Source organism: Chelonia mydas, chromosome 8, assembly GCF_015237465.2.
Source record: "Chelonia mydas isolate rCheMyd1 chromosome 8, rCheMyd1.pri.v2, whole genome shotgun sequence".
NCBI lineage: Eukaryota > Metazoa > Chordata > Testudines > Cheloniidae > Chelonia > Chelonia mydas.
The window spans coordinates 28,560,420-28,585,993 of NC_057854.1; the positions used below are offsets into that span (position 1 = coordinate 28,560,420).

Sequence of the window (25,574 nt, forward strand, 5' to 3'; positions counted from 1 at the left end):
ACGTAAGTGTGTAAATGTATGGGGGGGGGAGTATATGTGTACACACACACATCTCTATCTCTCTAGATAGAGAGAGATATAAAATCATCCATTGTCAAAGGAATGATATGCATGTTTCTCACTGGTATTGAATGGAGATGTTTCTAGCCTCCCAGGTCCTGAACTGGCAATTCAGAACAGTTTGATTGCCTGCTTGATTGTTTGCGAGATAACTGTAAGATTGGCAGTGACAGGGTAATTTACTGAAGATTGCAATGTCAGACTATATCCAAGGGGGCTTGCTGGCATAAAGATGTGATTCTCATGACTGACAGGCCACTGGGAGATTGGTGTGCCAATTTAAAGTTCACGGTGTCGTCAAAAGTGTTCGGCTGCAGCAGCCCATAATCATGCTGCGTGATGAGGTCGTTATAGTCATAACATATGCTCACCTATAACAACAGGCATAGCAAAAATGTGCACTAGCTTGAGCAGGTAAATGTAAATGTGTAGACGGGAGTAATTTATATCCTATGTTTTGCTTCTGCTATTTCAGATGTGTTGATAGGATTCTCTTGACTGACAGTCGCCTGAATAAAAGCACTGCGCAAACTAAACAATAGAGAATTTTAAGTTCACGGTTGTGAAGGTGTCACAAACCCAGAAAGAGCAGGGTGCTGAGGAAGAAAGGCTCAAAGCTCAATAGGAAAACGGTCTTGAGTTATTATCTGAACCCAATGATGGCCTCACATTGATTATATAAAGTGGGTGGTAAATGGACTGCAGAAAAAAAAATTCCCAGCTCCAGGATGGAAGGGGCTCCAAGATGAATGGGGCTCCTAATGTGAACGGGCCGTTAACCTTAAAGAAATCTATAGCTCTAACAACAAGGGAGTTCATCTAACTTAAGAAGTTTCCATGGATGCTGAATGAAAACACTGCCACCATACCGCAGCAGTTTTATTTTTAAATCAGAAGCAGTCATTTTGATTGCAGTTGCCGTCACTCAATTCAAGCACAATCCATGGGACATAAGATGCTAATTGCAAAATTCAGAAAGCTCTGAATAGGAACCCTCTACCCCTGATGCAGTCAGTCTTTTTGCATATCAAAAATTTGGTAAAAGATAAAAGATTTGGGGATATTCATTCTGTCTTACTATAAGGAAATAATTATGTGGTCTTAACTAATCCACTGGCATGATTGTGGACTACATTATTCAGTATGTATCCAAGCCATTCATTGCTTCCTAAGGTGATGTCCAGATTTCTAATATGAGGGAGAATCTCTGAAATTAAAGTAGTCTACCTGAAATTTTACAAGCTTAAATGTATTACAAACTGAGTGGCTAGTTTCCATAATTTTACATCAGTAAATAACTGCAACTTTCTCATTTGCTTGCTAAAAGGAAGGTAATATTTTAAAACAATTGGACATTAATAGCTGAATTACACTGGAACTCCAGTAAAATTACACATTTCAGTTAGGTTAGTTATACCAAATGAAAAGGGTAATGCCTAAAATTATGTTACAATGTATTTTAAATGTAGGGCCAACTTTGACTCAGCAGACTAAGATGCGTGGTTGGTAACTGTCTCCCAGTTGAAGGTTCCATTCTAATTTCTGCTGCTGCTAAGTAGATTAGAATTTTCTTCAGGGCAGGTGAGATGGATGACATAATACAGAGCTTGCTGACTGAACTCAACAACGGTATGATTGAGCCCTTCTTATCCAAGCACATTGTTGCCTAACAATTCAAATTTGTGGAGGAAGGGAAAGGAGAGAATTGAATTGAAGGGAAGCATCACCATTTTTTTCATAAATTGGCAAAAATAGGCAGAGAATATAATTTTTCTTTTAATAGGGTTATGAAAATATCCCCACTTTCGCTCTCCTCCAAAAAAAATAAGTAAACCCCACAGCAGATCCTCCAACAAGCAAAAGCGAAAACCCGGCAACACAAAGGGTTAGGAAAGAACTCCTTGGATTCTCTATCCTTTGTTCAGTTCAACTGTTCTAAGCTGCTATGTGGCCTCAAAGAAGTTGCTTAGCTTCGCTGGCCCTGACTCTCCTCTCGCTTACACTAGTGTAAGCAAGCAGTTAACCTCATCAAAATCAATGGAGGTGATTGAGAAAGTATCTCAGCCTCAGCTTTCACATCTATATAATGAGTACAGTGACTTTTAACCCACCTCCCTGAGCTATTGCAAGGACTAAGCAGTTAAAATGTGTGCAGTGCTTTGAAGATGTGCATTAAGTATTATTTGGTAGCACAGTACAGCTGGCTGAACTTTGATTTTCCCCCTTTTCAGATGGCCTCACTGACTGCTTGGATCCAGACTGCTGCCTCCAGTCTACGTGTCAGAATAGCCTGCTGTGCCGTGGTTCCCGTGATCCTCTTGACATCATACAGCAGAGCCACTCTGGTTCTCCAGCTGTGAAGTCATTCTATGATCGAATCAAGCTCTTAGTGGGGAAGGACAGCACTCACATAATTCCAGGAGAAAATCCCTTCAACAGCAGGTAGCAGCCATAAATATTGCATTACATCTGCCTGGATACGCTGCATGGAAACATCCCTCCCAGAGATTTTGTTCATGTTTTAATGTGAAATGGTGCTTTCAGCAGCTATATCTGTTTCTGTCTCAGGGAACAATCCTACTGAGGGCATTCTGTCACAATTTATTAATATTGCCTTTATTTCATAACATTACACTTTGCGTTCTATCACTCTGGCAGAGTCTAACACTAAGTTCCCTATACTGAGAAGGAGTAGCTCGGAATTTTAATTCATGAGAACTCTAGGATTTACACTGAGGGAGAAAATGGATCCTAGTTTTCAATTAACAGGACAATTGTATTTTGTGTGGTATGAATACGACAAATATGGAAACATAACTTTGGAATAATTAAGATTTTTTAAAGATAAATGCAAGTAGATAGCTCTGTTTTGGTTTATCATTTATTCATTATATAAATCCATTTTACTTTTAGCTGACCCACTATAAAACCACCATATCAGATCATGTTTTCTTTTAAGCTCTGGGCCTGCTCTGCATTTAGTTCCTAATTCTTTATTTATAAATAATCTAAAAGCCAATTCATCATTCATTTATATGTGATTGAAAAAAAACATGTATAAGATTTAAAAAACTGTTTTCCTATTCACAGACATTATTCAACTGTGTCTGCATTTTAGCCCTTCATAGGGAAACTTTAAGAAATTGATGAATAAATTCATTATGTTCATATCTTCCTAGTCAAAGCTGAAGAGGGAGCTGCATCTGGTCTTGTGCCTAATGCACGGCACTGGGTATCAGGAAATTGGATTTTCATTCCTAATTCTTCCATAGTCTTTCTGGGTGACCCTGGGCAAATCATAAATGTATCTGTACCTCAGTTTCTCCATCTGTAAAGTAGAGATAATATTTCCCTATGTACCAAACAAAGCATTGTTACATTATATCTATGTGCTGCTCAGATACTACAGCAATGGGTGACATCTGATGAAGTGAGCTGTAGCTCATGAAAGCTTATGCTCAAATATATTTGTTAGTCTCTAAGGTGCCACAAGTACTCCTTTTCTTTTTATAGAAAACCCTAGCAATTAATAAGTGACCTGTCTGAAAAATGAAAAATTCTGTAAATTTAATGTTTGTTGGCATTAACTGACCAACTCTGTAAATAAGACTAAAAATGGCCTTTTGCTGTACTGGTGCATAAGGAGTAAAACAGACCAAGAGCAGAAACAAATCAGCTAATGCAACCAAGCTGTGCGACATATCCAGAAGGGATATGGTCAGTTCAGTGGCTGAATTGACAAAAGAACCCAGGTGTTGTGACTCTCGATTCCATGTCTTATCCACTGAGCCATGGCGCCTCATACAAAGTGTAAGTGCAGCTATCCTATCCGCAGGCCAAAAGTTAAGTTTAACCAGAACTTCATTGACATCAGTAGAAATGTCATGACTTCAGTCAGTGTCAGACTTTAAAATGTAAAATTGAAATAGATATTTATCCTCTCTCTTTGCTTATACAGTTTAGAATAGCTAGTTGTATTTTGTTTCACAGTTAAATTGTGACACAATCTGACAAATTGAAGGAGGGTTAAAGTTAATGCTAAAAATAAATCCCAAAAGCTTTACCACTTTAACTCTCCTCACACGCTGTGTCTCAGTAGCGCAGGAGCCTGTGGTCAGTCTCCCATGCTACAAACTGTAGGTCTTGCAATGTCTAAGCTCAGGAAGTCTGAAATTTCATTCTTGGCTTACCTTCACTATCAATTCCTCTTTGTTCCTGTCAGGAAAATTAAATTTGGGCTTGTGTGCATACTTTCAAAGTGAAAGGACAAGGGGTTAATAATGATAAAAACAATTCCTACTAAACAATAACATCATAATAAATAAAAAGTTTTTAAAAAATCACAAGCTAAAAAGCAATCAGCGAATTGTTCTCCAAGCTTCTAACTTAGAAATAGCACGATGTACATTTGTGGATATGGGCTGGGATTTTCAAAAGTGCCCAAGGGAGATAGGTGCCCAATTTCGATTGAATTTGGGTGTCTAAGTCAATGAGGCTCCTTTGAAAATCCCAGGCTTGGTTTTAAAATGTTGCTGCAAGTCACCTAAGATAAAATTTTCAAACGTGAAAATCAGTGGGACTTAACTTACTCAGGACCAGATTTTCAAAGGTATTTAGGGACCTTAAGATGAAGATAAGCGCTTAGTGAGATTTTCAAAAGCAGCTAAACAGGTTCGGCATGTAACTCTCATTGATAGTCAATCTGCTTTGGTCTTTTGAAAATCCCACTAGGTGTCTATCTTCGTCTTAGAAACCTAAATACCTTTGAAAATCTGCCCCTACAATCACATCTATGCTGGAATAAAAGACCTATGGTACGGCCACGGCTGGTCCAGGTCATATGACATGGGTTTGTGGGGTCTGGGCTGTGGGGCTAAAAATTGTTGCCTAGAGATTCAGGCTTGGACTGGAGTACTGAGCTCTGGGGCCCACCCCCCTCATGGGGTCCCAGAGCTTGGGCTCCAGCCTGAGCCCAAACATCTACACAGCAATTCTACAGCGCCCAAGTCCGATCCCTGCAAGCCTCAGTGAGCTGACCCAGGCCAGTCATGGGTATTTAATTGCTGCTTAGTTCCTAAGTGAATAAGTCTCTTTTGAAAATAGGACTTAGGCTCATCAATCACTTAGGCCTGGATCCACTAAGGGACTTAGGCACTGAGATGCTGAGCATCATGGTGCCTCTTAAGTGCCTAGAAAATCACAGGAACCGCACTGCAATCCACAAACCTGAGTTAGGCATGTAGGCCCCCGATACAATGAATGAGGAGAGATAGGTGCCTTAGAATGCAATCCACAAAAGCCAGCATGCTAGGCAGCTTTCCACCCAAGATAGCCAATGTGGATGAGAGGGTTGTGTGCCAAGCCCTGTCCCTCTCATGGAGATGGGCACCCAAGTCTGGGCTGCAGGGAGGTGCCTGTCTCTCATAACAATCCATGAATAGGAGAAGATAGATGCTTCTCTACTTAACTTGCATGTGGAGCATCTTAGTGGATGGAGGATGAGGAACAGAAGGTCCCTTATAACCCAATGGTTAGGGTACTCCCTTGGGACGTGGTTCACTCCCAATTCCAGTCCCTCTTCTGCCTGATGGGGAGAAGGGATTTGAACAGGGATCAGCCATCTCTCAGGTGAGTGCCCAAACCACTGACTCTCGAGTCATTCTAACTCTTTCTTACCCAATTAATATTTAATTATTTAATTGAAGTGGGACAACTTCAATTGAAGAGACTGAGGGAGATCCACCTCAGAATATCCCATAGCCCACAGGCTAGGGCTCTCAACTGAGAGATTGCCCATCCTTGTTCAAATCCCTTCCCCTCATTAGGCAGAGGCAGGACCTGAACGAGTGGTCTCCCACATCCTAGGTGAGTATCCTAAAGGTTATAAGAGAGGTCATCCTCCTCCTCATCCTTCCCCTTGGCTGTTTTGTGTAGATCTAAGCAACCTCTGAGCTCTCCTACCAGATTGGGCCTCACATGCAACTCAGGCAGCTGACTGCCTGCCTTTCCCCAGTTGGTGAATCACTCTGAGGCATAGGCAGAGGAAAGGTGCCTAGTGAGGCAGCAGTCCACGTGCCGAGAGAGTTTAGGCACCTCTGGCTGTAGGTGGCAGCTGAGCAGGGAGGTTGTAGATTGCAATGGTGCCTGAAAACGGGGTGTAGTGACGCAAAGACTCATTGGTGCGGCACCTCCTGCTGGTTATCCTGGGAATTAGCTCAATTCCAGCTCAGAGCACCCTCTGCTGGCTGGTGTCTAGCCTGCCGCTGGTCACATGTCCCTCCTGGACCCTGGTGCCCTTTACCTCGCGGTTCTTCCCCAGCAGTACCCCCACACTCTGGGTCTCCCCTCCCAGGGGAACCCCTAGCCCACTCACCCACCTTGCCTCAGGGGCTACTGCCAGTCAGCATCTAGCCCCCGCTCACTGGGGCAGACTGTAGTCTGTAATGGCCACTCATCATTGGCAAGGAGCTTGGACCAGCTGTCTCAGCTGTCTCTGCCTATCTCTGGGCTACACCTCCTAGCCCCAGTACCTGCATAGGCCTTTACCAAGGCCTCAGCCTGGGGAGCTGCCAGGCTGGAGCTCCCCCACTCCTCTGGCCTTTCCCCAGCCCTGCTCCCCTCCAAATACCCCCCCCGCAGGCAGCCAACCTACACCAGGGCTAGAGTGAGACTTCTCTCAGCTTCTGGCCCACAGCCCTCTTATCAGGGCCAGCTGGGCCCTAATTGAGCTGGCCATAGCTGTGGCTGCTACACCAATCAGCCTAGCTTGGCTGTTTTAACCCCTGTTCTCCAGGAGTGGGGCAGCTACTCCACTACATGGGGCTTAGGTGCCTAAGTACCTTTGTGGATCTGTGCCTTCGTCACTTTTGAAAATGTCACCCCAACCTGGTATTGCAGATGCCAAATTATGGACAGAAGCAAATGTTTGTGTTCAAGCCCAAAATGCTGAAACTGGGGGCTTAAAGTGCTGACATGGTCTTCAGAGAAATGCTGTCAAGGGGTTAGGCCCCAAATTTTACATACATTAAAGCTGTCTTAATCTTTGGAAGGAAGTCCCATGAATTATAATGATCTTTCTCCTCCTGAGCTCTTTGTGCCACCCCATTGCCAAGAAATGGAGGAGAAGAAGGGGGAGGAAATAGGCATCACAATCCTACAAAATATCTTTTGCTCCGCCTGTTGACTCTGCAGGAGCAACTAATAATCAATAGCATAATTCCCCTAATGATGCTTACCTCATTGCTTATTCTGGTACACAGACAAAGACGTGGTGGTCTGAAGCTGTTGAACAAAAACAACCGTGTTAATTTGTACTGCATTCGCATTTGACTTCTATTATGTGAAAAAAGGAAGAAAATTGTTTGAGGAATATAATTATTTTCATGCTTAAGAGGGAATGGCTCACAAAAGAGATTTAACAAAAAATTCAAATGGCATCAATGGAAAATCACTATACTTTACTTGTTAGCTTGTGTTATCTGTGGTATTATTATTGCAGGTGGATAATCATTAATAGAAATGAACCTATATCATGCGTTGCTGATATTTGTGTTTGTAAATTTACTGTACATTAAAGGCATGTGTGAAGAATCTGAAGTAACAGACTTGTTAAAAATTACATGGGATGCAGGCTATTTTTCAACAACATTTTAAAAGCATGATTGATTGATATATTTAATAAAATAATCTGAGAAAAACCAGTAACATGAAGATACTCGGCTTGTTCCAAAGTATTCCCAATTATATGGTCTGCATCATGCATGGATTTCTATTGAGGTCAATATCATGTTACAGTATGCTGATTTCAGAAATTAATATTTGACCTAGAAAGTCGAGAAATCTTGCTATGGTAATCATTAAAAAGCAATAGAAAGGATTCTTTTCATGAACTGGTTATGTTTTTCTGATATCAAGAGAATATTACAATGTGCATAGAATAAAAGAAAAATGAGAACACGTTTGTTTAAAAGCCAATGGAGTGCACTTAGAAATTCACATTAGAGCATTTTAAACATTTCAAAGTTCATAAAAAGGTCTAAAAATAATCTTTGGTATTGCTAATAAAGATAGATGTGCCCTCAGGTCTGCATCCCTTCGGTAACTGATCTATAAGACATAACATAAAGCAGTATACCTATCCCAAAATGCAAGTGAATTTTGACAAGTTTTGGCAAAAAGCAGGTCAGTTTAATCCCCTAGTCTTAAAACTGGGACTCAGTCCAAGAACCTTAGGTGTCAAGAATCTGTGTCTGCCAAATTACCTAAAGTCTGTTAAGGCTGCTGAGCAGCTGCAGACCTGCCAGTGCGGGGGTCAATTCAGAAATGAAGCTTTTCATTATCTGCCTTCTCTGTGTAGCTGCAAATTGAAGCTGGTGAAAAATGTTGAAAATGCTTCATGGTAAAATGAAAAGTTTTCAGTTTGGGCTGAATAGTGAAATCTCTGCTCAGTTTTTACTTATTCCTTTCTCAAAACAAACTCCCAATTGTTTTCCTACTTGCTGAGTGAAAACAAGGTATTGGAGATCAGGATTCAGGGCAAGGTTTGCAGATGTCAGACACTTGCATGAGGTTGCACAAACCTTAATTTGGAAAATTTAGTTGTGAAAACTACAGATATCCCCTCCCCACCTCTGTTCTTTTTGGAGTGATTATGAGAGTTGACTGTGAGAGCTTAGTGCCACAGGAAGGAAAAAAAACTGACAGTAAAGAGAGAAATATCCAGAATAGCAGTAGTTTATAGTGATGATCCATAGCATCCAATCTCATAGTCACACAATATGAAAAAGTTCAAAAGTTGGGAGAACATCCTCCAATGGAAAATCAACTGTCAGAAAGCAAACAGATCTCGTTAAGTTTTCAGTGACACTGGTGTGAATGGTGAGTAGCTCCACTGAAATCAGTGGAATTGTACCAATGTAAAACCAGTGGAACTGAGAGGTAAATCCAACTCTCAGAGCCAAACTGGCAAAGATATTTAGGCTCCTAAAGATGGAGATAGGCACCTATTGAGACTCTTTGAAGCACCTAAGGATATTGTTAGTTTTTATTTCAATGGGAATTTAGTGCCTAAACATGGTGTGCCTTTGTAAAACCCACAAGGCTCCTATCTGCAAGTTTAGAAGCTGAAATACTTTTGAAAATATGGCCCTAAGTGCCTAAGTCTTTTTTGAAAATGGGACCTAGGCTCTTTTGAAAATGTGATGTAGGCATTTAGGCAATTTTGAAAATGTATCCAAAAATCTTTTATTGCTAGAATGACCTTCCAAGCTCTCGCTTCAGTGAGTCATGTGGCATTCCTTTTCTATACATCGAAGTGCTACCAGACCTGGAGGAATGGTTCAATAATCACAGCTAACCCACCCACATAAAGACATTCATCTCCATTCAGCAAATAAAGAACTCTCTATATGGATTAAATATGAATTTATTTGAATACATATTGATCTGAGTTGAGTATATATATAAACTCAACTCAGATCAATATGTATTCACATAAATAAATAAATTAAATAAATGGCAATATTCTGAGTTGTGTTGGTGTAAATACAAAATAAATTGGATTTACACTGGAGTAAATGAGATCAGATTAGTGTCCCTAATCTGTTTATAAACACCACAACCCTTGTTTTCATAGCTAACATTAATTGTGTTTCTTTTTCAGTCTTGTGTCTCTTATAAGAGGCCAAGTAGTGACTACAGATGGGACTCCACTTGTTGGAGTCAATGTGTCATTTGTCAAGTATCCAAAGTACGGCTACACCATCACTCGTCAGGATGGCACGTAAGTGTAGTTATTTCATTCTGCACCTACTTAGTATGTAATATCTGTGCAGATTAACAGATGGTGCTATCTAGTGGGACCGTGTGGTATCATGCACAGAATTCCTACTGGGCCAAACAGCTATCAAGTAAACACAAAAGTAATTTTTCACATAGCATTTTGAATACTAACGGAAAGTGAATATGAAAAAGCTGACTTTTGATAATAATGTGTTAGTAGTCAGACTTCCTTTCAGATAAATTGCCCTGTATCTATGAAAACATTTGTGGACTACAGCAATATCCAGCTGAGACCAGAAATACTTCATTTTAAAATGCGAGGCAGGCCAACACACTGCTGGAAAAAAAGTATCATTATAAAACAGTATATTTTGTTAAAAGTTCCCTTCTGCCTCTATCTTTCCTTTTTGAAGATCCACTATCTTTAGAGTTTCTTTAGGGTAGAACATAATCAAAAGATTCTAATTGAATATACTTAGACAATTCCCCGCTGTGTGAAGAACTGCTTTTTTCCCTGTTGTATCATCTGATTTGAAATGCACACCAGTTCAGTTCAAACAAAAATGAAAGTGTCATGGTTTATCTAATTTATTGGACATGGCACTAAAACAAAACTTCTATGGAAAATGCACTGTAAATATTTGCAGTTTTATGTGTATCTATAGGCCACAAAAACTTTGAATTGGAATAATTGACATGAATCAACACAGGGGGCATGTGAATTTCCATACAGTCCAGCGTTTTACTACATTATCACACCAGTGTAATGCTATTGAAATGCTATTGAAATCAAAAGCATTACTCTGGTGTAACACTGGAGTAACTCAATTGTGAATCAGGCCCTGTTATGTTATTGTTTTACATTATTCCATGTACTGGTAATTCAGTTCATTGCATTGCCAAGAGATAATATAATACATGAAAAAATAACCATTTTCTAGCTCTCTGGCAAAAGAGATCTGTGAGTATTTTATTTATTGAAGACAGATTTCCAAGGGCTAATGGGCATGCACATATACATGTGCAAATCATATTTGGGGTGGGAGGTAAGAGTAAATGTTTAGTGCTTCTTAGAGGCGATGTGTGGGGGGGGCACACGGGGTCACATGCCCCCCGATTCCTGCCAGGGTTTATATGCCCTGTCCTGAGCCCTGCTGCATACCACCAGAAACTTTAAATTGTGTCCCCGCCTCCCCCTCCACTATCAACAATTATGTGTTGTCTGTGGTGCTTCTGAAAGGTGCCAGATCACTGGTCCTGGAGACGAAAATTCTTTGTTGAGCCACAGAACAGAAACAGCCCAAGTTTCCCATTGCTTCTCTACCAGTGCCATACACTACAATGCTGTTCCAGGGGGACAGATCCTGAGAGAAAAGATAATTCAGTATCCAGGCTCAGTAAGCTCTTGCAGTTTCTGCTGAGAATGTTCACGAGGGTGCTGATTAACATCAGATCTGGTGGTGGTGGTAGTGGTTTTCAGAAATGGACCTTTGTTCACTTCAGAAATAAACTTGTAAGAGTGACTTTATGTCTACACTGCACTTTCATCAGTAAAACTTTTGTTGGTCAGGAGTGTGAAAAAACCAACCCTTGATCGACAAAAGTTTTACCGATGAAAAGCGCTGATGTGGACAGCGCTTTGTCAGTGGGAGTGCTCTCTCCTGCGGACACAGAGTGGATACACTGGATACCATATAGCGGCACTGCTGTAGCGGTGCAGTTGTGCTGCTGTAAAGTGCGCTGTGTAGACATAGCCTAAGTTACTGCTGATCGTGTCTGAATTTCAACCAGCAGCTTAGAAGTTAACAGTTCCATTTCCCATTGTGAATAGCCTGAGCCAAGATGTGTGTGTTAAATCTTATCATTAATTTCCATTTGCTGGGAATGCTATCACTGTGGAACTATTCAATCTGGTCACCTCTTATGTTAAGCCCACATTTTCCTAGGTTTGACTTGATTGCAAATGGTGGAGCTTCCCTAATGCTGCACTTTGAGCGAGCCCCATTCATGAGTCAGGAAAGGACGGTATGGCTGCCATGGAATAGCTTCTACGCCATGGATACGCTCGTGATGAAAACTGAGGAGAACTCCATTCCCAGCTGTGATTTAAGTGGCTTTGTCCGTCCTGATCCAGTCATCATTTCATCGCCACTTTCAACATTCTTCAGTGATGCTCCTGGTCGGAATCCCATAGTACCAGAAACCCAGGTATGATTTGTGGGAGTGAAAAGAATGTAGAAACAATCACTCACTGTGATAGCCACACATCAGAGATGGTACACCCAATTATCAGAGTTTTACCATCCACTCACTGAACTTCAGCTGGTACCCTTGTGTTTTGATTCTAACAGATGAGCTAAAAGACAGACTTCTCTAATGAAGCTTGTAGAAGCTGTGCTAGGCTTATCTCACCCAGGCATCTCTCTCGACTACCTTACACTCTCTCCTCCTGCCTCTCATTATCACATTGTACATCAAGTCCTGTGTATTTCTAACTATAGCTGAGGTTATTTCAAGAGAATTTTGCAAAAACTTTGTATGTGCAACTAACCACAAGCTGCTTTCTCTTATGCTAGTCAGGGGGATAAACGATAAGGGATTATTTAATAATCTACACTGGTATTATTATTATTGCTGGTTTATTCCATCTTGGCATCCCTTTTGCTTTATACCAATTGCCAGTGGAAGTCGCAGGTTTGTATAATTGCAGCCTCTTGTGGCCCCTATGTATATAACTAGCAATAAAGCCTGTTGTTTTTATTTACAATTTTTCCAACAGACTGTTTTCAAAAAGAAAACATAACAGTGACACACAATTATTAATCCAGAAATCATAACCTAAACTGTATCACTGCAGCATGGCAAGGATACAAATTTTCAACCACAGAAAGTTGTTAGTTCTTAAGTAAAGTGCAAACAGATATCTCTTCGAAATAAAGTGTACAGTGGCAAGTTTAATATGTCTATTCTGTGTTTCCATCCAGGTTCTTCATGAAGAAATCGAGTTCCCTGGCTCTAACATAAAGCTCTGTTATCTGAGTTCCCGTACTGCTGGATACAAATCTTTGCTCAAGATCACCATGACCCAATCTCTTGTGCCTCTGAATCTAATTAAAGTTCATCTGATGGTAGCAGTGGAAGGGCATCTGTTTCAAAAATCATTCCAGGCATCCCCTAATTTGGCATATACATTTATCTGGGACAAAACTGATGCATATGGTCAGAAGGTTTATGGGTTGTCAGATGCTGTAGGTATGTCATGACATTCAAACTCTAAAACTTTCAAATGATGATGTAGTGCTTATAATGGCTAATTTAGTAAGAATACTGAAATAAGGACTGTTGCAAGAATTTACCTGTAGCTCAAATACAAACTACGCAAATTCTGCCTTCTTTATACAATTTTATCCTTGGATTGTGCCTCATCCACACATTTAGTAGAAGGAATAATTTGGTCTCCATATATCCTGGTTGGTAAAAAGTGATTCTAACCTTTGGAATGGCATGCATACTCTAGTCCACTTGCAATCTAGTGTATATTGTTAGTGCTTGCCTGTATTGTAGTATGCTTACAATTAAAATGGTATTTTCTAACAGGGGTCATTCCAGCACTTTTATAGCCATTTTTAAATTGCATAGTTAGAGATCTTTATTCTAGCAAGCAACAAAAGAAATGGCCTTAAAAACCTTTGTAACTTTTATAGTTGTACCTGAAAATGTAAACAATTGATGTAAGGATTTTACAAATGCGCATTAAAGCAATGTGAATCTGGAAAGAAAATTGTAAAGATCTGCTTGCTCTTGCACTTTCACATTATTCTAAAGACTTGCACACGATAGCACCTCTTCTCCCAATAATTCACAGATCCCAGGTTAATGTATGTAGTGTATGTATATCCATACATGCCAATACAAGATGTTGCCTTCTATAATACCATTTTAAAAGAGCTGTTATATAGCATATGAAAAAAATACCATTAAATATAATAAATAAATGTGGTGACTATCAGGCTAATTAAAAGTAGAATCCTGTCCTGTGATTTAATAGCAGAATTTTTATTAGATTTTTTTAATGATTTTTCCTACTCTCCCCTCATCAAACTGGTCACTTCCCAAAGCCAATTATTCAATGAAAAGGTCATCAGGTCCCTACAGAGTACAAGGGAATCAAGTTTCAAGGTTGAATTAAGTCAAAGATCTGAGTTTAATATTGTGGAATGAAAGAGGAGAGCATAATCACTCCATCTCATTGAAAGTGTTTGGGAACCAGTTGACTTACTGTTTGGGAACCAGTTGTTTTACTATTTGAAAAACTGTCCTGTCATTTTGGTCCATTGCTTATGCAATAATCATCACCATTTTTCCCCCAGTTTCTGTGGGATTTGAATATGAGACGTGCCCCAGCCTGATCTTATGGGAGAAGAGGACAGCGCTGCTGCAAGGCTTTGAACTAGATCCCTCAAATCTAGGGGGCTGGTCTTTGGATAAACATCATGTACTTAATGTCAAGAGTGGTGAGTTAACTGATTCCATGTGTTTTCTGAACTACATGCCGTCATAGCAACTTCTGTCCATCTGTAAAAAATCCAGTTCCACTGTTTTTCTCACTACATTTCTGGAAAATTTTGTAAAGTTTGAACTGTTTTTGTTTCTAAGAATAATTGTGTCATTTTCCAAGAATCGCTTCTTACGCTGCCACAGAGCAGCACATTCTTAAATTCCCCAGCATTTCCTTCTGCTTCACTGATCCTTTTTCTTCCTCCCCTTATTCTGCCAATGTTCTCTGAGACTTTTCCTGATTCCTTGTGTTTGCCTTTGGCTCCTGTAATCCTACTGAAAGATAAACCCAGGGAAAACTGAGAGACATGAACTGGTGAGCTGGGAGACCCCAGTCCCGTTATAGTCATAATATCACACACAAATTGGACACAGGAAACATGATTTTTATAGATGTTAAAACACATGCCAGGGATATGGCAATCAGAGGGACCAAGTGACATCAGAAGAGGCCTCTGAAGTCCCACTTACCTATTGATGATAACACAGATCTACTGCAAAAAAACACTGCCAAGTTATCTAGCCAACGGTTGTATGATGTCAGGTTGACTAAACAAATCCATTTACCCCACCCCCCGAGGAAAGCCAACCACCGTGGCCTACTGGGTCAATTCTAAAAACAATAAATAATCTCTGCTTCCGCACTATGTCCTTTTGGAAAATTTTGCAAAACTTAGGTGTTCTTCGGTGTGAATATGTTTACATCCATTCTCCAGCCACAGCAAGCAGTCAGCTGCACAAAGATGGTGCTGCAGCACTAGCAACTGAAGAGAGTTCTAGTTCATTGCACAGTAACTCTATTCCAGGCAAACCTGAAAAAACACCTCCTTTGAACCTACCGTGGTGTCAGGGACTTGCAATACTCGGAACCAGAAAATGTCAGGACAGTTAGCTAGTAACACAAAAGCCAACGAGAAATACTTTGATCAATTTCTTGTGGCATACAGGGTCTGAGCTTTGTGTGTTTTTTCCACTGGGTGTGAGGGAGATGCACAGAGACTAAAAGCAGTTTTCAAGCATCAGACACTTTGTGGAAATGTTTGCGTCAGCTTTGAAGACATCAGAAAACAGGATAGTAGGTTTCATTGTAACTTTAACTTTCAGCCCTCTTCTCATTGGGTTCTAGGGGTAAATTATATAGAAATAGTGTTTCCATGTTTTTACCTTCTGGTAGACTCAGGTTCAGCTAGTTGTTTCTTTCATCAAATTTACTTGACTAGACTTTAGCCAGGGTGAAATAATTTCCAGAAGAGCCAAGTACAGGCTTGAGAAGACAGTGGAGTCTGGGGTTAGATAATGGGTCCACTATTTTTTTAATATATTAGAGCAGTTACTCTGGTAAATGCCAGTTTTTACTATGATTGACTATGTCAGTTGAATGAGCTAACTGAAGTACTGACTCTGTCAATTTGTGAAAAACTTATTTTAAGGAGTCTTAGGCCACCAGAGATTCCCAAGAAGCTGGTCAAAAAGCGTTTAGGTGGCATTTGTGGGTCAATAAGAGGCTTTAAATATCAAAGATTTCAGCACACAAGTTATTTTTATTGCTGTAACTGTACCACTTCGTGTGTATGATCCATGTAATTGTGTAATTTTTCTGCAATTAAATTATTAGTATTCTTTATATTATAACAAGCACCTAAAATGGGCCATGTGCTTCACAGACTTATAGGGAGACATAGCCTTAGCCCTAAGAGCTCACAGTCTGAAAAAGGACAAAAACCTCTGCAGTCATAACATTGTTAATTGTGCATTGCAAAACAAAGCAAAGCTCCATTAACTACTTAATATGCGGTTGCTAACTATTCTCTTTCTCTCCAGTTATTCCTGTTGGTCTATTCCTGTCATCACTTCTTCTGTTTCTCTCTCTCTCTGTCTTAGACTTTAAGTGCCTTGAGCTAATAGCTATGAGGCAGATCTAAAACGGTTACTGTTCTTCAAATTTTTTACCAACAGGACTAAGGGAGTTGGAGACTTTAGCATATCTTTTTTTGTGACCCTCGCAAACTTTTTTCGGGAACCTTCTTTCTGTTGCTTCCATGAGCAAGTTGCAGAATAGTTAATTGCACAAGAACCCTAGGTGTAGTGTTCAAAATCAGTGAGGTCGGTTTATTTAACACATACTTCCATGGATGCTATGTGGCAGGTTGAGCTTTGTGGCATTGTACCAGCATGTGCATTCCACCCTTGCATACGGTGTGATGGTTGTTACAGCTGTCCGTGGTGATAGCTGCACTCATGGCCGTGCTACAAACCTCTTCACTTAAGGATATAATAATTGGATTTTCAAATGAACATGTGGTTGATAGTTTCCTACGGTATTTTCCATATTATTTGACCACATTGTTAGCGGCAGCTTTTCTGTGCTGTTTGGAGCTGCGGTACCCTGGCAGCCCTAGAAGAGGCAGGACTCACATTATCCCTCAGGGTGGTTGGCAGTCCCAATTCAGACATTCCTCCCACCCCCAGAAATGGGGTTGCTCCTCTGCCTTCCACACTTTCCCTCTAGCCCTTGAAAGCCTCTTCAGGCATTTTGCTCTTGTCTCTGACTTTTTTTCCTTTTCACCCTTCTTCTTCCCTTCATCTCTTTTGCTGTCCTTGCCTGAGTGTGAAGGACAGCGAGAGGGAGCAGGAGAGGGAGAAGCGAAGAAGGAAGAAGACAGGAGAGCTGACACAAAAGAGTCCATATAATAATAGAAATAAACTGAAGGCAGAGGAAACTCAGGGGCTTATCAGGTTCTTTGCCTCTTTGCTTTTGCTCTCAGTTCTTTGCCTCTTTGTTTTGCTTTCTAGTTGATGACATTATAACAGGGGCCTTCCTTTAACCCACCTCCGTACGATGGGAGAAGAGATGTATGACAATGGTTTGACTCATAATGTCTGTAGTGTCTTCTAATATGACCCAGTATTACACCTTTGACTTTACTGCTAGTTGAGTAACTCTTGTGCTCAGGCTGTCCTGAAAACAGCAACTATCCCTCTCCTCACTATAATGTTGAGACCATGCAACTGAAGGCACTTCACCTTACATCCCTGAACCAGTGTCACATCAGTTGTTAAAAGCAGGCCCTCTAAAGGCCAACTTTCCAAACTATCATAGTAACCACTTCCATTTCCCTTCACTGTTAGGTATATTGCATAAAGGCAGTGGAGAGAATCGGTTTCTAACTCAGCAGCCAGCCGTGATTACCAGTATTATGGGGAACGGGCGCCGAAGGAGCATCTCCTGCCCAAGTTGCAATGGTCTTGCAGAAGGAAACAAGCTTTTGGCCCCTGTGGCACTTGCAGTGGGAATTGATGGAAGCCTCTTTGTTGGGGATTTTAACTACATTCGGCGCATCTTCCCATCTAGGAATGTCACCAGTATTTTGGAATTAAGGTAAGGCGTCAAACATAGCCCTTTGAGATAAGTAACCTGTGCTGAAATCAGACTTTCCCATTCCTTTTTATAATTTTCTAAAACATTGTCACTTGCCACCTGATAAGTTTCCAATGGAAAAATGGGGCAAAGAAAAGCATAGCTCAGTATCTATGGATCATAGAGCAATGAGTGTTAATAGAGAAAAAAACTGATGATCAAAGAAAAAATCAACTTGTTTTCTCTTTTTGTTAATCACTTAATACAATCTCCCTTTACTATTAGACAAAGCCTACCTAGTTTTCAAGACTATGGGATTGACTGCCTGTCATTGGTGAGCCAGAGCAATATGCCAGGGCTTAAAAGCCTTGTGAGTTCAGAAGAGTTTTTGATATCAACATTTTTTCATGGCCATTGTCCCCACTCCTTTCCCCCTTCCCCACATTTTTAAATATCTTTCTTTAGGTTTGGTCAGTGCAGTTAAGATCAGGTTGATATCAGAGAGCCACGTGCATAATCAGGATAGTATAGTTCTTAAAAATTATCTCACTGTGCACAAACAATTGCTGAAGATTTGGTCACATAAATAGAAAAGGCACCAGTGTATAGTGGACCATTTCACCCATTTCTGTTCACTGTCCTTTTTCTTCCCTATGGGAGAGGAAAGGGCCATTCTTGAAAACCTGCGCTCATGTGACTAGTCCTTACTCTTACTGGTCAGTCTCTGGAGACAAATTAATTACTCACGTGAGGAAAAACTATATGATTGGAACCTACGTGAACACTTTCTTGGTACTTCTGCAGCTGTCAAGAGATGCAATGTGATCAAACTACTGCTCTTGTAGACTTTAAAAAGCTGCCAAACACCTCGAGAGAATTCAAATAGCTAACCTATTTATGTGATGCCACCAATAACCAATCGCTTCGCTTTCAGTGCCTGAGAAACATAGCAAAATGATTGGACTAGGAAGAGATGATGGACCTAGTTCTGGTCTCACACCAGTTTTCCACTGATATGATTCTAACTTCAGTGGAGTGAGTCCTGATTTATATTCGCATAAGAGAGGTCAGAATCAAGGCTGCTCTATGCTTAAGCCAATTCCCTGACACCTGTCTTGTGGATCACTGCACATCAATGCCTCTTCACCCCTGGGATCACTTAAAACATCATTCTAGAAAACAGACTTATCATTATTATCATCAGATGTGAAATAACACTGGCCATGCTTCCTATTAGCAGATCAGTACATGTTCCGAGCAGGTAGTTTGTGTGGCTGTGTGACCCACCATAAACATTTATCATTGTAGAACATCATTCCACTCTATGACTCCTCATTTTATGATTAATTTAATTCAGTTGGGCTCTAATCTGCCTTGAGACACATAGCTCGGCACAAGCTGGGAGGGGTTGCAAGCAGTTCAGAAGACCGAATGAGAATTCAAAAGGACCTTGACAAATTGGAGAAGTAGTCTGAAATCAACAAAATAAAATTCAATAAAGATAAGTGCAAAGTACTTCACTTAGGAAGGAAAAAATCAAATGCACAACTACAAAATAGGGAATACCTGGCTAGGTGGTAGTACTGCTGAAAAGGATTTAGGGGTTATAGAGCAACACAAATTGAATATAAGTCAGCAATGTGATGCAACTGTGAAATAGGCTAATACTGTTCTGAGGTGTATTAACAGGAGTGTTGTATATAAGACACAAGAGGTAACTGTCCTGTTTTACTTGGCACTGGTGAGGCCTCAGCTGGAGTACTGTGTCCAATTCTGAGCACCACGCTTTAGGAAAGATGTGGAGAAATTGGAGCATGTCCAGAGAAGAGCAACAAAAATGATAATAGGTTTAGAAAACCTGACCTATGAGAAAAGGTTAAAAAAACTGGGCATGTTTAGTCTTTATAAAAGAAGACTGATGGGGGATGTGATAACAGTCTTTAAGGGCTATCATAAAGAGGGTGGTGATCAAATATTCTTCATGTCCACTGAAGGTAGGACAAGAAGTAATCAGCTTAATCTACAACAAGGCAGATATAGGTTAGATATTAGAGAAAACGTTAACTATGAGGCTAGTAAGCACTGTAATCAGCTTCCAAAGGATGCTGTGAAATCCCCATCTTCGGAGGTATTTAAGAATAGGTTGGACGAATAGGGACGGTTTGGGTTTACTTTGTCCTGCCTCAGCGCAGGAGACTGGATTTGATGACTTCTTGAGGTTCCTTCCAGGCTCCAGCCCTACACTTCAATGATTCTATAATGTTTATAAGTAAAGGCCAACATTTTCAAACTGAGGTGCCTAATATCAAGCATTTATTTCCATGTCACCTCAGCATCTCTGAAAATCAGGTCACCTTTATAGGTGCGCTTCCAAGTTTGAAAATGTTGGCCCAAAATTTACAACAGGACTTGCTTGAACACTGTTCCCTTCTGGCTGTGCAGGTGAACAAGTATCAATCTCAGCCTCTTTAGAATCTGGCAAAAAAGTAAGAAATCACATCAGCAAAGGTCAGGGTGTTTACCCTTTCTTTATGCTTCTATCCAGCTACCCTTGTCTTTTATTAAAGTCTGTTTTCCATAGTATAGTTTTCTTGGCCTCTGTAACAGCTACTAACAGTGAACAATGAAGCTATTTCATGTTGGGTACTGTTGAAAATCTACAACAGGCTTGATACAGTCTTTGGACTTACATTCGTCGGTTTAACTCTGTGTTCTCAGAAAGGAATCTGGGTCCAGTCCTGCAAATGTTACTCATAGAAAACATCCTCGCTCAGAAGAGTGGTCCCATGAAAATCTGTAGGACTTACATGAGTAGGGGTTGGAAGAATTGGGCCCTTAGGTATGAACAAGACCAGAATCCCAAACTGGCATATTTACAATTTTATTAAAGCTTCTAATATTTCCATACTTAATACCAAAATATTCCTTCATTTGTGGCAGATAATGGTCTGGTCTTACATATGCAGTGTAAATCATGATGAGTAACTCCATGGAAGTCAGTGGAGTTACACCAGTGTAAAATTGTATACGAGAATAGTATAATGCATGATATTTCACTTTCACTAGGCAGTATAAAATTACCCCAAGACATTAACTGATATCACTGATTAATAAGAAGTTAAAGCCAGGACTATTATTGATGGCACAATTTACTGAATGAACTTCGCAAAGTTCCAAGCTTCTGACTGTGCTGTTAAAGCTGCAGCTCAGGAGATACGCACATCATCGGTATTCCGCTCAGCGTGTATTGTATAAACACAACAACACACACTAGGCACAAAAAATGTATTAATTCACATGTGGGAATATAGCAGGCACTTGCCTTTTGGCCTTGTGCCTAGACAGCACACTAGGCATCAATTGATAAAACACAGTTCACGTCGTTCAGTCTCTTATTGCTTTGTTATCAAATAGCAGTAACCAAAGAATTACTTTGATCAGCTTAGAGAATTTCTTGATCAATGGCTGCATTTACGGTCAAACTTGCTTTAAGCAACTACCACAGGGACCAAAGGGCAAAAATGTGTTGCTGTAGAAATTGGTCAAAAGATTAAAAAAAATTCCTTTTGGAAACTACTTTCGGGTAGTTTAAAGTGTTTGCTATCAACTCTTAGAAGTGATCCTAGTGCTGCTTTCACTGTATATTAACCACACCTCTCCGCTAAGCCCACTGTTCCATGTGGTAAACTGCCACCTTCTTCCCCTCTCTCTCAGCACACAAGATGAACATTTTTCCACATAGTGATTATTTCAATGATCCAGAAAGTTTCTTGCAAAATATGCCTTGAGGGAGGGTATCATAGCAGGGAACTATCTGGTGATTACAATACCCCCTGGTGTGCTTCATCCCGAAACCAACCTAAGGCTAGAGCTGAAGAGAGATTTCCTCTCTTGTGTCCTTTTGTAAAATAAAAATAAAATGCTATGTATGCTTTACCATCTATTCTTCAGCTAACTGTTTGTTCTTTTTTTTTCCTTCTGTTCCCTTTCTATAAAGAAATAAAGAGTTTAAACATAGGTAAGACCAAAAGCTCTTTCACATATAATTTGATACAGTTTGTTTGCTTCACTGTGTTTGCTTTTTGTGTTGTGCTTCTTGTGTAACATAATGTTTTTCATGTACCAAATTTAGTAACATTTTTATGTACTAATTGTATGTTATGAATATGATAAACGTTAGCAATTATGAAATACAGTCAAAAAGAAACCAAATAAGTTCTGACAGTAATTAGGAATTTCTAGTGGAATGCAAGTATAATGAACCCAAAGTTAACTTTTACATAAGCATTTCTCCCCGTGGTCTGTAATTGGTCTAAATGGTTGAGGCAAACTACAGCAGTAGCTTTTGTAAATGCTGGACAGAGTTCACAAAGGGACTAATGAACTGGAAATGGGTCAAAAACTCATTTTCAACTCATTAATAATTTTTTCTGGATTCACTCTTTCTTATATTGACTGACTATTAACAATGTGGTGGTCTGGTTATATAATTGATTAGTTAGTTTAACTAGAGCTTAAAATCCATTTCTAAGGGCTTATCTACACTGGCAAGCAAAATCGGCGCTGCTGCGGTCGATGCAGTGGCATCGATTTAGTGGGTCTGTGGGTGAAAACGTGATAAGTCGATGGCAGAGTGCTTTCCCATCAACTTCAGTACTCCACCTCCCCGAGAGGTGGAAGGTAAGTCGGCGGGAGAGCATCTCCCATTGACACAGCGCAGAGTAGACATCACGTTAGGTCAATGTAAGCTACGTCGCTCCAGGGTGATTTTTTTCACATCCCTGAGTGACGTAACTTACAGCGACTTAAGCAGCAGTGTAGACCAGGCCATGAACAGAGTTCTAGTTCAAAGGCATTAAAGGCAGTGTAGACCAGGCCATGAACGGAGTTCTAGTTCAAAGGCATTCAAATCTCATTTTTGTACCACATGAGTACTAAACTCACTAGCCAGGTGTCCCCAGAAGTTGTACAGCTTGCATAGCCAGCCTCTGTGCCTTCCTCCTCACAGTTCCCAATGGAGGGTAGAGGAGGAGTAGAACAAGGAGAGTGGTCAGCATATGAAGAGCAGTGCAATCCCCAGATGGTGTATGGTCCCTTGGGGACCATAGTCTGATGGTTCCCCATCTCTCCTGAGCCCAGTATAAGATGGATGCAACAGAGGTTTGGGGCCTAACGGTGTGATTCCCCTCTCGCAATGGAGTAAATCAGGAGGGAGGCTGAGTCAATTAATTATTTGTATGATTATTTGTGCTGGTGGGTGGCCATTAGTTGCAGTTGTAAATCTAACTAATTGTTAGGACGCTTAGAGCTTTGTGTATGGGTGGCTTTTCTTAGTATTTAAATCGAAGAAATAAGTGAAGTGAATGGAGTTACTCTGGTGTAAGTGAGCAGAGAATCAGACTCTAAGACCCACTCCTGCCTACACTAAGTCCCAGGCAACCTGCTTCCTGACAGACTGAGTCTCATTGACCTCATGGTACAAAGTGTTATGTTCACTAGTAAGTGCTATGAGATGAGGCCTTGTAGTAGAGCATCTCTGAGCAATACCGATTATTTTATTAAAGACCTTTTTAAACAAAGGATACGTTCCCTGCCTTCATGTAAATCTAATAAAGAATTAAAGGGATTTTTTTAATGGCAAAGGGAGAGGCCAAAGCTGCTTAGCCAGTCAAGTGCTAGTTTGGGAACTCTTTATTTTTCCAGTATATGTTATGTCTGTCTTTGAGGAAATACGCCATTAGCTGTTTGTGGGAGTAATGAAGGTGCATCATTTTAGATCAGTTTCCATCTGCAAAAGTTGATTTTCCCCATTATCAAACTTGGAGAAAAAAGCCCCTCAGATCTTGTGAGCTCACTGCTGAGTTTGGTGGATAGGCTCACACCCTCTCTGCCCTTGTTCGGCTCACGATGAAGAGCAAACACATATATAACAGGTCTGCATCTGTGCCAATGAGTTGCTGAAACAAACGATAATGAATGCTCTGAATGAGATCACTGCATCATGATCACAGCCTGCATGGAATTCTGATAGCTGGGAGGGGCGGTGAGCTCAGTGTATATATTGATGACTGTACAAGGAAGATAGAGAGGAAGAGGACCAGAAGGCACCCTCTGTACCAGAGTCTGCCACCCTACCTTGCAGTGCTTGGTACCTTACTTTCCCCTCAATTTCAGTAGAATCTACTTGCAGAATGAGATACTACTCAAAGTGAGTATGGTGACAGAACCTGCTCTTCAGTGTTAAAGGAGAGCATGTCTAACAGCATGAAAGAGGGAAAAGCCTCAAAACAACATTTAAAACTTTTTTTAACTAACAAACCTGGATGTTTATCTACCGGAAAGCTAAGAGGTCCTGTTAGCTAAAGTCAACATCTTAAGGGCTTTTCCTCAAACCCAGCACTTATCCAAGGCAAAGGTAGAAAATTCAGTTAAATATTTTTTGGTGAGGAAAGGGGAAGGGAGAGAAGGTGATGAGATGACCTAGTGGGAAGGTATTATGCTGTAGAAGACAAGACAAAGGACTGAGAGATTGAGTTCTAATCCCAAGCGTTCCACTGATCTCACTGCACAAGTCACCTAATTGCTCTGTGCCTCAGTTTCCTCCTCTGTGAAATGGATTTAACAGTACTTACCCATCTTTGTAAAGGGCTTTGAGATCCTTGCATGGGATAAAACTGCCAAGTATTTTCTATTTATTTATTGTACTTCCATCTCTTCGTTTTTATGGTCCTGTGAGTCTTCTGCAGATGGTATTACCTCTTCCCATTTAATTTCAGCCAAATCAATCTCCTTTCCAGAATCTACCGTTTTTGAGCAAAGAGCAGAATGTGCTATTGACTCAGAATCATGCCATATTACAGGCACTGTCAGTCTGTTGCAGAGAAGGAGGATTACAATAGAGAGTGCTTTCTCTGTCCCTCCCCCCCCCCTCCTCACCCAAAATCTGGCTGTCTTCACATATGCACAGTTGTCTGTGTGCTGCTGATAACCCATCTGTAGCAGGTGCCAGTGGCTATACTTCCAGTGAGAGTCTAATGAAGAAATGGCTTATTTTCTCCATCATAACTTGCCTCGACATATCCTCACTCTTGGAGTTGTGCGCTTTTGCCATATGAATCCAGGAGTGTGGATCTTTGGAGGCAAATGACTCTACTTACTGGTAAGTAACCTGCCTTTTCTCTTGCTGTCCTCATTTGTCCTCCACACTTTTAAAATCTCCATTGACCTTAAATAAGATCACCGTAGGCTCCCGAGACTGGTAAACATAATAGAGATCTTGTTTAAAAACACATTAAAGTGAATCCATCTTGTTCCTCTGCTCCAGCTCTAGTTATATGTGTTAATGGCTGAGACTGAAATTTCACAATTTGCAGATGGTTTGTTAAAATAGTTCCAGAATTTGATAAGCTGTCAAAAATTATAGTTTCATTAGAGATGCAGCAATACATCTGAGCATCCACTTTTAGAACAAATCACGACTAGTCACTGCAGGTGAGTAGCCCAGGTGAAAGCCAAATACTTGGGCTCTCTCTGATTTTAGTTACATGGCCAACTTCATATACTATTTTAAGAACAAATGAGAACAAACTTTGTTTAAGGATAAATTTGTTATGCATCTACTTTCTACTTATGTAAGACCTCATGAATTTGGTGTCAGAGTATTCATGACTCAGAGGCTGGTGCTTTGATCTCATTCCTGAGATTTCTGCTTTCAAGGGAAGTACAAGAATGACAACAGTTAGAGATGAACCAAAGAGATTTGGCCTTGAGCAGGTACCTCCAACTACTCCCTGCTTCCAAATCAGAGTGTAGCAGCATC

At 40.5% G+C, this 25,574-nt stretch overlaps 1 protein-coding gene across 3 annotated transcripts in view; it reads left to right on the plus strand.

Annotated features, from left to right (window-relative positions):
* The window catches only part of TENM2 (teneurin transmembrane protein 2), an 832,723-nt gene that overhangs the window by 776,517 nt on the left and 30,632 nt on the right, over nucleotides 1-25,574 (plus strand). For all 3 annotated transcript variants that reach the window (XM_043521038.1, XM_037906816.2, XM_043521040.1), the window contains 7 exons: nucleotides 2,292-2,502; nucleotides 9,722-9,841; nucleotides 11,787-12,048; nucleotides 12,825-13,092; nucleotides 14,211-14,354; nucleotides 17,527-17,776; nucleotides 21,753-21,773. In XM_043521038.1, coding sequence (XP_043376973.1) covers nucleotides 2,292-2,502; nucleotides 9,722-9,841; nucleotides 11,787-12,048; nucleotides 12,825-13,092; nucleotides 14,211-14,354; nucleotides 17,527-17,776; nucleotides 21,753-21,773 — 1,276 coding nt within the window. The remainder of the gene's footprint in view (nucleotides 1-2,291; nucleotides 2,503-9,721; nucleotides 9,842-11,786; nucleotides 12,049-12,824; nucleotides 13,093-14,210; nucleotides 14,355-17,526; nucleotides 17,777-21,752; nucleotides 21,774-25,574) is intronic.